General features: G+C 46.7%; 1 protein-coding gene across 5 annotated transcripts in view; it reads right to left on the minus strand.

Moving 5' to 3' along the window:
- VPS13D (vacuolar protein sorting 13 homolog D) overlaps positions 1 to 11,394 on the minus strand; it is a 429,405-nt gene that overhangs the window by 137,654 nt on the left and 280,357 nt on the right. For all 5 annotated transcript variants that reach the window (XM_085868630.1, XM_085868636.1, XM_085868641.1 and 2 more), the window contains 3 exons: positions 8,817 to 8,943; positions 8,566 to 8,708; positions 3,853 to 3,986 (listed from right to left, as the gene is read on the minus strand). In XM_085868630.1, coding sequence (XP_085724756.1) covers positions 3,853 to 3,986; positions 8,566 to 8,708; positions 8,817 to 8,943 — 404 coding nt within the window. The remainder of the gene's footprint in view (positions 1 to 3,852; positions 3,987 to 8,565; positions 8,709 to 8,816; positions 8,944 to 11,394) is intronic.

The following is an 11,394-nucleotide window of genomic DNA, read 5'->3' on the forward strand; positions in this document are numbered from 1 at the left end:
CATGCCACAGATTCTCGATTCGATTTAGGTCGTGGCTCTGACTGGGCCGCTTAAGGACATTTATCTTTGTTCCTTAGCCACTCCAGTGTAGCTTTGGTTGTTTGCTTTGGGTCATTGTCACGCTGAAAGGTGAACTTCTGTCCCAATTTCAGCTTTCTTGCAGAGGGCAGCAGGTTTTCCTCGAGTATTTTTCTGAATTTTTGCCCCATCCATTTTCCCTTCTACCCTGGCAAGTACCCCAGTCCTTGCTGATGAGAAACATCCCCATAACATGATGATACCATCACCATGCTTCACAGTAGGGTTGGTGTTCTTTAGGTAATGTGCTGTGTTGGGTTTGTGCCAAAAGGTAACGTTTTGCATTTAGGTCAAAAAGTTCCATCTTGGTTTCGTCAGACCACAAAACTTTTTGCCACATTGTTTCAGAATCTCCGAAGTGGTTTTTGCATATCTCAAATGGGACTCCATATCGGTTTTTTTGAGTAATGCCTTCCTTCTTGCCATTCTACCGTACAGGCCAGACTTGTGGAGTGATTGGGATATTGTTGTCACATGCACAGAGTGACCAGTCTTTGCCATAAAGGCATGTAGTTCTTTCAAAGTTGCCATTGCATTGACCTCTTGGTTGCCTCTCTCAAGAGTCTCCTCCTTGCTTGGTCATCCAGTTTGGAGGGATGGCCTGATCTAGGCAGGGTCCTTCCACTTCTGAATGATTGTCTTGACTACTCCAAGGGATAGTCAAGGCCTTTGATATGTTTTTATACCCATCCCCAGATCTGTGCCTTTCCACAACTTTATCCAGGAGGTCTTTTGAAAGCTCCTTGGTCCACATGGTTGTGTTTGCTATGAAATGCACGACTCAGCAGAGGAAACTGACAGGAACAGCCGATTTTATTCCAAAATGATCAGAATCACTGCACTTTAACACAGGTGGAGGTGAATTATTGTATTATCTTTTGTAAACATTGTCGAGGCTCATATGAGAGCGAACACACAATGCACAACAAGGGGGGCAGGAGACAAGAGGGGCGGGAGAGGGAAGGACAAAACAGTGGGGAACCGAGACATGAGGAGATCTGTGGAAGGGAGAGGGATGAGGCAGGGAACACGGCGTATTTAAGATGGACACCACAGGGACTTTCAGGATCTTACACGACAGGGAACTTTCAGGAAAGAAGGCAGGGAATTTGAAGTTGGTGGGTTTGGGGTGGATTAACGGGGGTAGAAAAGATTGTGGTTTTGGATGGGGGATGATAAGAGGTGGTGGTGAACAGCTGTTTTGAAGACCTGGAGGGAAGAATGGGATTGAAGAGAGTGTAGGAGTTTATTCCAAAGGTGGGAAAAAGAGGAATGAAAGAGTGAAGGTGAGCAGTGATTCATGATTTTGGTAGTTTTACCAGAAGGGGGTTGCTGGCAGACCTTGAGCTCCCTGCGAAAATATGAGGGGGGGGGAACATATCACAGACAGAGCAGGGGGGGGGCGAGACCAGAGAGGAGACGGCAGAAGACAGAAAGACCATCAACCTCCCTGTGGTGAGAGAGTGAGAGGCCCAAAGACAGCCTTACCGTGGGAGATACCAATGATCCTGAATGCCTTAGCTTCCACAGCGTGAAGCGGAGAAAGGTGAGAGTCAGGAGCACCATTCCATCATCAGAGAGCAGTACTCCATCAGGCTGTGGACAAAAGCTTTGTACGTGGTCAGAAACTCAGGTGTGCCAAGAAAGGACTTTGCACAATGGAGGATTCCCAGACAGAGACTGGCTATAGAGGCCTTGTTGGAAATGTGGCTTTCCCAGGAAAGATCATGGCAGATAGTGAGACCCAGAAGTTTGAATGAAAGGACTTCTTCAAGAGGATTGTTGAGAAAATAGATGGGAGGGGGTCCAAACGATCCTTTCGGAGAGACATAGTGAGAGTGTGAGATTTGTCAGGAAAGTTTGAGAATTAACTTGGTGTGTGATTTTGAAGGTGATTGGTTACACCTGAGCTAAGTTACAATTGCTATTATAAGGAGGATGGACACCGTCCAACCAAGATATTCTAGTTTTGTATCTTTAATTTAGTTTCTGAAATTTGGAGAATTTGTTTTTCACTTGGAAGTTGTAGGTTACGATCTGTAAATAGAGGTGGAAAAAGTCTGATTTGATGCAATTTCATTCCAGGTTATAAGGCAACAAAAGGTGAAAAATTTGAAAGGGAGTTTAGATTTTCTTTTGGCACTGTATATCGAGCTATGCCTCACTGAACAAAGCTTCGCTACAATGAATAGTTATATTTTAGGACTATTTATTGCATAACGAATGTCTTCATTTGCTACAACAAAGGAGCCGTCATAGTATCATGGTGATTGTGCAATGAATGTCACTTCCTGGTGATGATAAGTACAGATATGTTTTTCCACCGATTAACTTTTCAATGGGGTGATTAACTTTTCAGAAGGCTTTCGAATAATTAACTTTTCAGAATGAAAGGGTTAAAAATAACTATCTCCTCCACCACCTTTTGCCTTGCCTTCTGTGTGGAAACTTGGACTCAAGATTGTTTTGGTAAGTGTTACAATTAAATTAACTTTATTATTGTGTCACTGTCTCTATTATTAGGTAAGTAATAATATTATTAATGTCACTTGCAATTAAAATCATAGTTATATCAAGCATATGGCTTTGCTTTTAGACCGAAACATTACGGGTAGGAAACGAAGTGTAATTTTCTCATAAGAAATAATGGAAAACAAGCTCCCACGCATAACGAAGGCTTGCATAACAAAGGGTTATAAAGGAACGTAACCCTTTCCTTAAGTGGGGAATACCTGCACCAGTTTTCTGCATCAAAATTTTGATTGGCCCATGTCAGCCATATTATTTACAGAGATACTTCTACTTTGTAAACATGATGCACCTCAGTCTATTGACAATACAACTGAAGTTATGTATCAATTGGTTGAGTGATTTTGAACATCCTTGAAAAAAATAACATAAATCCAAGATTGCCACAAATTTAATGTAAGGATATGCATTTGACCTAATTGATTTGAAAACTTCAAAATTTCCGTACACCTCTGGACATACAAGTAACCACAACAATGTGTATTTTTGTCTACTGTATATGGGAAATGATTTAGAATTTGGCAACTCATCTTTGCAAGAGTATACCCTAGTTCTTTGAGGCTTGGTAGAGTAGAGGTCCTTTGGTAAACATCTCGTGTGAACCTTATTGAATTTCAAGTGGGAATGCCTGATTGTTTCCACACTTCCAACACTGACATCTAATTCTTGTGCAATTTCACATGCAGTATAGTAATCTGGTGATATGACTTATTCATCACATTTAATATTTGCCTGGTGACAGCTGTTGATTGCATGTGAAAATGCTCAAGATCATTCACAAATCAATGGTCATTTTGAACTCGATATACTATTTAAACAACTACATGAAAGAAATGCATCACCAAATTCTGCAGACAGTTTCTTGTGAATTTAAGCTGGTTTGATATTCTTGTTGACAAGCAAATGAATGATACACCCATTCCACAGCACATGCAACGACTGTATAGTGGCTAGAATCTTGGTTGGATTTAGAATTTTTTGACGAGCGTGATGTCACTACAGGTATAACATGCTCAGGGTAGACAATTTAATTGCACAAAATTTCAGTGTTGCACTAATATTTCAGATGTTCACTGAAATAAAAGTACATGCCAACCTTGAACCACCCTTCCATTTTTTCTAGGTTGCCTTAAAACAAAAATGCCTTTTTCCTAATCACTGGACGATACAGCTATGAAGAATAATAATTTAAATGTTTTTTTTTTTACTGCAGAATACCATGGTGAAAAGGTTCCCCAAACTGACCAGATCTGGAGGAATGAATTCTCGTTGAGAAAAAAGCAGTGTTTCAGATGAACGGTTGTCCAGCAGATAGCGTGGAGCAAAGGTCACAAGCAGTGTATGGCGGTAACGACCCCGACCTTTACGCACATCGATGCCTGATAGAATGGAGGAATCATGTTATGAGGTATCCAATAGCCATTCATGTTTCTTGGGTAAGGAAGAAAAATAAATAATACACATCCTATCCCTAGAAAAATGCAAGTTGCGCAATTGTGTATGAATGAGGTAAACGTCCAAGAAACAACACATATAATGCTGATAGATACTTCATTTAAGAGCTCTTCGGTCCGACGGTGCATGCAGAGGTCTAAAAATATCGACATTCACGGATGAGTAACGTGCATTTTTGTGGAGAAGTTGCACACATGGGTGGTGTATAGGCTCAGAGTTGCTGGTTCACACACCTGATTTGTACAAGGATAATATAACCACATACTATTCAGTCAATTCCATCCAATGTACAATTACCATTTTGGTGAATAACTTCACAAAGACACCTCAGCAGTCTTAACAGTTTGTGACCGGAATGTTGCCCAAAGGATATTCCAAGCAAACTCCCAAAATATTCCATACGCTATTGGGAATAAATTATCTCAACAGCCCGGTGGAACCGGGTAATCAACAACACACACACACACACACACACACACACACACACACACACACACACACACACACACACACACACACACACACACACACACACACACACACACACACACACACACACACACACACACACACACACACACACACGTTGTTATGGTCTTGGAAACTTACTCCAAGGGGAGAGCATACAGTGACACTTCGGTGACCCGAGGATCAGTTACTGTATTTCATTAATCTATGTATAGATCAGTCCTTGGTCCCTTGTCGAAGGGCTTTTTGGATGGCATGCGCTGAGATTAGTTTGTGTTTTTCCGGTGTGATGTGAGATTGACAAAACCCAGCATCTTGAGATTTGTGATCACATTGGAAGGTCAAAGGGCGGAGGAGCTCTTTGTGAGCCAACGGCCATCCATATCTAGTGCCCAACTGTGTCTGCGGACGTCCTTCTGCATTTGGGTTACTTTTTATGAGGAGGTTGGTGGCAGGATTTGCACTCCAACACCGTAAAACCCTTCATTCCGCAAAACGCAAAAACGCAAAAAAATCTGAAAACCCACTCCGTGGAAGTACCTCCTGTGCAGCTTCCCTTTGCAGGGCAGCTCACCGGATGACGGGATTGGGGCAAAGCCTTTGGGACCCCCAATCTTTGATGATAGGAGGGAAACCATGGGGTAACATCTCTGGGTCAGATTGCGGGAGAGTGTGTCGGAGTGGTGCTGAGGTGTCGTCCACCAGACGGCGGTCTCCTTGGGTTAACCTGAGGCGGTCCCTTCGGGTGGGTGCCGGGAATGTCCTATCCCTAAGAGAGGATGATCACCTGTCTCTGTTATCATCTGAGCTCAAGCGTTTGGACATCGGGATTGCAGCTCTCTCTGAGGTTCGGAGACCAGATTGCAGCGAGATAATGGTGGGTGGTTACACCTACTATTGGTCTGGTCGCTCTGATGGTTACCATACCCAAGGAGTTGCTGTAGCTGTGTCCAATAAGCTGACCCCAAGAATAATTGAGGTAACACCGGTCAACGAGCGTATTATGAGATTAAGGATTCGTCACTCCTTAGGTGTTATTTCCCTGATCTCTGTTTATGCTCCGACTGAGGCGAGTGATCTCACCGTGAAGGATGCATTCTACGCCACGCTCGAGTCTGTGGTTGATCAGTGCCCCAGACGAGATACACTTCTAGTCTTGGGGGATTTCAATGCATCGACTGGAACTGATAGGGATGGTTATGAGGTGTGTGTTGGTCCCCATGGGTCAGGAACTATGAACCAGAATAGCACGAAGTTCCTTGACTTTGCAAGAAGTCATGGACTGAGGGTGGCTGGTTCATGGTTTCAGCGCCCACAAGCTCATCGCTGGACTTGGTATTCCAACGCTGGCGGTGTGGCAAAGGAGATTGACCATGTCCTCATTGACGGTCGTTGGAGGATGATCCAGAACTGCAGGGTCTACCGGAGTGCTCAGTTCCTCAATACTGACCACAGTCTTGTTGTAGCAACTCTAAAGCTGCACCTTAAATCCTGGAGAATGGTACCATCCCAGCCTAGGCTGGATGTTGGCAATCTCAGGGATGAGAGAGTAGCTGAGGAGTTTGCGAACAGGCTGAGTGGACACTTGGGGGGTCTGGGTGCTTTGGGGGGTCCTGAAGAGTTGTGGAGTGCCTTGAAGACCACCGTCCTTGATGTTGCCGGTGGATGTCTTGGAGCTCACCGCAGGGCAAAGAAGAAATTTGTCTCTCAAGGGACACTGGATACCATTGACCAGAGTCGAAGGGCCAGGCTGAATGGCAGAGCTGAGCTGTTCAGGGAGCTGAGGCGTAAAAATGTACGTGCACTGAGGGTGGACAAGGAGGCCTGTGTGCGAGGAATCTGTGAGGAGGTAGAGCATCAGCTGTGGACAGGTGAGTCTCGTCCCGCTTACAGGGGAATTTGCGCATTGCGTTCATCCAAGCCCATCCCTCGGAGCACTGCAGTTCGAGCAGACAGTGGTAGGCTCTTGACAGAGGAGTCTGAAGTGAAGGCCCGCTGGGCCGGTTACTTTGAGCGGTTGTACCAGGCTGATCCCCCAGCTGTCGAGTTGGACGTCAAGGGTGTTACAATCCCTGTTGCTGACCCTCAAATCAACTGTGGTCCACCTTCGCTTGTGGAAACACGGGCTGCGGTGAACCAGTTGAAACGGGGCAAAGCTCCAGGGATCTGTGGCATCCATGCTGAACTTCTCAAGGCTGGAGGAAGTGCTGCACTCGTGTCGTTGCATGCAGTTTTGTGCTCTGCCTGGAACACAGGCATCATCCCAACTGACTGGAAGAGGGGCCTTGTTGTCCCTCTCTGGAAAGGGAAGGGTGATCGCCAAGACTGCAACAACTACCGAGGGGTGACGCTGCTCTCAGTGCCAGGCAAGGTCTTTGCTCGGATAATTCTTGATAGGGTTCGCCACCATCTGCTTGAGCACCAGCGTCCAGAGCAGTCAGGCTTTACACCAAAGAGGTCAACGATTGACCGTATCCTTGCCCTTCGTGTCCTCACCGAACGCAGACGAGAGTTTCGGCAGGGGCTGCTTGCAGCCTATGTTGATCTCTGTAAAGCGTTCGATTCAGTGAATCGGGATGTCCTCTGGAGGATTCTTGGTCTTCGTGGGGTGCCACCAAAACTGATCGATCTGATGTCTGAACTCTACTCTGGTACTGAGAGTGCTGTGAAGTGTGGGGGTACCATCTCTGACTTATTTCCAGTTGTTACTGGAGTTCGTCAGGGGTGTGTAATGGTCTCAACACTTTTCAGCACTTGTATGGACTGGATTTTAGGGAGGATGTCGGAAAGATCAAGCTGCGGTGCATCATTTGGGAATGTCAAGATCTCGGACCTTGCTTTCGCAAATGACGCAGTCATCTTTGCGGAGAATTTAGACATCCTTTTGGGGGCCCTCGAGGTGCTGAATGAGGAGTCGGAGCTGCTGGGATTACGGGTTTCTTGAGTCAAAACTAAGATCCAGGCTTTCGGTGACATCTTGGATGCTGCTGTCCTGTCTGTGTCTGTTTTTGGTGAGGTGGGTGGGTCATTCCCACGTAATGTTGAGGTCGTGGAGAGATTCACTTACCTTGGCAGTGATATTCATGTCTCTGCTGGCTGCGAGTCAGAGGTCAATAGACGTCTGGGTCGGGCCTGGGGAGTCATGGCTTCACTGGATCATGGGGTGTGGCGCTGCCGGTACCTGTGCGGGAGGACGAAAGTCCGAGTCTTCAGGTCCTTGGTACTTCCAGTCTTGCTCTATGGATGCGAGACTTGGACTCTGACCAAGGATCTGAGACGGAGACTTAATTCCTTTGGTACCAGGTCTCTTCGGAGAATCCTTGGCTATCGCTGGTCGGATTTTGTGTCCAACGAGCGGTTGCTGAGAGAGACTCGGATGAGATTTGTTACCTGCATAGTCCGTGAGCGTCAGTTGCGGCTGTATGGACATGTGGCTCGTTTTCCTGACGCTGAGCCTGCTCACCAGATTCTCTCAGCGAGGGAGTCTCATGAGTGGAGGAGGCCAGTGGGCCGACCACGTGCCTCGTGGATGCAGCAGGTTGACCATCATCTCAAGGAGATGGGGATGGGCCTGGCATCTGCCTGGGGGATGGCCAGACGGAGGCCCCTGGAGTACCGGCGGAAAGTGGACGCAGCGACGCGCTGTTCTGGCACATGCTCCCATACCTGACCTGGAAGGTCACATATGCCAACTTAAAACCATAATATGCAAGTAAAGGCATGCACAGGATAAATTTGAGGAGGAGAGGAGATTGGGACCATACTCTGTGAAGAGTGTTGGTGCTGCTTAAGCACCTTGGCTATTGGGCACAATCCTGGACGGGTCGCCACTCCGACACAGCAATATACCAGCATGCTGGCACTCATTATTCCGACCTCGGAAGGATGACAGGCCGAGTTAACCCCACCTCGTATAAATTCAACAGCTGAGTGGGATTTGAACTCAGGACCCAAGCATCCAAAGCCCACCACCCCAACCATTAAGCCAACACCAGGCATAGAAATATGAGTGAGATTTAAAAAAAGAGGACATACCAATATTGTAGACGAGACCCGGTCGGTTTCCTGGCTGGAAGACCTGCACAGCACGCACTCCTGAGCCCCCCTCCAAAGAGAATGCCTGACACCAGCCTGGAGAGCCATTTGGGTGATATCCTCTTCCAACACGCATCGTGCACCTGAATGGACATTTTTAACATGACAATTTAATACGAGTTGCCTTTAGCATGTCCAATATTCTTATCAACAATCTCCCTCATCATCTCCGGCATCTTTGTTCAACTTACAGACTGGGCAAGTCCCGGTCACTGTAGCTGAAAACCAGTGGTGTTAGACTTCTTGCCATTTCATGCTCTTCAAATTGCCCCGCTGCATCTGCTGAAGAGTTTTCTTGCCGAAAGATCAATGGGATCCCTGCAGGGTGCAGCAGTAATGGTGACAAAAACAGCATTTGTGTCAATAACAAAAATATGGCAATCATGAGCAAAGAAAGACTTCATGAGTACTATAAAGGGATACACAGACCTTATGTTTTTCATATATATATATATATATATATATATATATATATATATATATATATATATATATATATATATATATATATATATGAATATATATACTGTATATATATAGAGATACATACATACATACATGTATGTATGTATGTATGTATGTATGTATGTATGTATGTATGTGTGTATATATATATATTGTTGCGGATTCGCGCCCGCCGACGTGCCGACGGCCACGTAACTCGAATCGCGGCACGTCGCCCACCGGACGGACAATCCAGTCGTGACCCTCTCGGACTAACGCCGGGAACCAGTCACGGGTGGACCTTTCGGTCTCACCACGATCGAGCCAATCAGCCCCCGCGTGGGATAGGGTTGCTCGCCAAATTCGACCTACCTAAGTACCCACGCGGAGGGTAGACCGGGCGATCGCACCTCGCCGCAGGTCGACTTCGGACACGGGCCACTTAAGCGACCCGTTCCGTACTATCGGGATAACCGAGCGGTGTTATCGTCGACCTCGACGGTTCGATTAATTATCGGGCGTATTCAGCCCACTACCAACCCTTTACGTGAAGCAAGATGAGGATTCAATGAAGGAAATGACGAAGCGAAGCGGGAAACAGTTCAACACAAAGCACATTTATTCGCGACGAACGGAAAGCACACATATTCAATTCCACCAAAAGCACTCAGAAAAGAAAAACACAATGCAATTTACACAAAAAGCAAATGCGACAATGCAGATCTAATACCGATTACACGAGCACACGGCAACACTTATACAATTTTACTTCACAGACGGCGCCGACAACACATACCCAAAACCAAGGAAAGAATACCCTCAAGGATGAGGCGGGCCTGAGGCCGAGACCGGGTCGGGCCTACCCGTCTGGTGATGAGACGCGGAGCGGCGATGGTGCCTCAACTCCGCGGGCCTCGCGGGCAGTGTCTGGTAGGGGGTGGGAAAGGGGCCCCCTTGGTCGCACTATCTCAGCGCGGGGGGAAACAGGAGGGGGTTGCTGATGCTCGGGGTATAGAGGATTTTTATTGCCCCGCGACGAGCGTCTCCACCTCGGCCAGGTCGCGCTGTCGGCCTCCCTGGGGTGCAGCTCCCTGCACGACGCGAGCACCCCCTCGTCTGCCCTCGCCGCCTCTCCACAGCTCCGTCCCCTCCGCTCCGACTCCAACGCACACGACGACCAGCTCCTTCTTGCCAACTCCACCGCCCGCGAAGTCTTAACTCTCTGTTCTGGTGTTTCTGATGAACACGGTCGCTTATATAAGCCCCGTGGCTTCGCCTTTGACCCCCTCCCTTCGACCTTTCACCTCGCTCCCCATTGGCCCGAGAAAAAGTGGGCGTGAATGCTTTTTGATCCATAAATTTGCATATATCGATCGCCCTCCAACGCCCTGGGGGCGGGGCCAATTCACCCCTCGCTCACCGATTGGACGGCAAAAAGTGGGCGTGTGTCGTTTTTGATCCGTTTTTGAAGCACAAAATCCGTGATTTTGTACACGCTGTTCGGCGCGCGCCCTGCACGAGTCCAACACCGGTACCCACAAGCGGCGCAAGAACGGTGGCGATGCGACGGTTGCGAGGTGTGACGTGAAGCGGCGCCGCGGTGGGTGGTTGATGTTGTGGTTGTAACAATGGCGGTTGGTCCAAATTAAAGATAGTAAAAGAAAAACGGCTATCCTGAAGAGTCGCAGCACGCATAAATGACATGTATTCCCACTAGACAACGGGTTTGGGCCTAACGACACATATACTTACCGAGATACCTCACCTAAGGGACCTGAATGGTGGTTTGCGAATTTGGTAACCACAACAATATATATATATATATATATATATATATATATATATATATATATATATATATATATATATATATATATATATATATATATATATATATATATATATATATATATATATATATATATATATATATATATATATATATATATATATATATATATATGCATATGCTTGGTGTTGGCGCAGTGGTTCGGGCAGCAGCTTGGGATCCAAAAGGTCCTGAGTTCAAGCCCCGTTCGGCCACTGAATTAATACACCAGGGGGTTGACTCAGCCTGTCATCGTTCCGAGGTCGGCGAAGTGAGTACCAGTGTACTGGGCCGGTGTATACCCCGGTTAAAATAGGTGTACCATATCCCTGTGTCATAAGAGGCGACCAGGGTTGCGTCAGGAAGGGCATCCGGCGTAAAACATGTGCCAAATCACTATGCGGATCACACGGATGATCCGCTGTGGCGACCCCTAACGGGAGCAGCCGAAGGAAGAAGAAGATATATATATATATATATATATATATATATACACA

This window comes from Eptatretus burgeri, chromosome 2, assembly GCF_056783735.1.
Source record: "Eptatretus burgeri isolate ZD-2024b chromosome 2, Ebu_testis_v1, whole genome shotgun sequence".
NCBI classification, from domain to species: domain Eukaryota; kingdom Metazoa; phylum Chordata; class Myxini; order Myxiniformes; family Myxinidae; genus Eptatretus; species Eptatretus burgeri.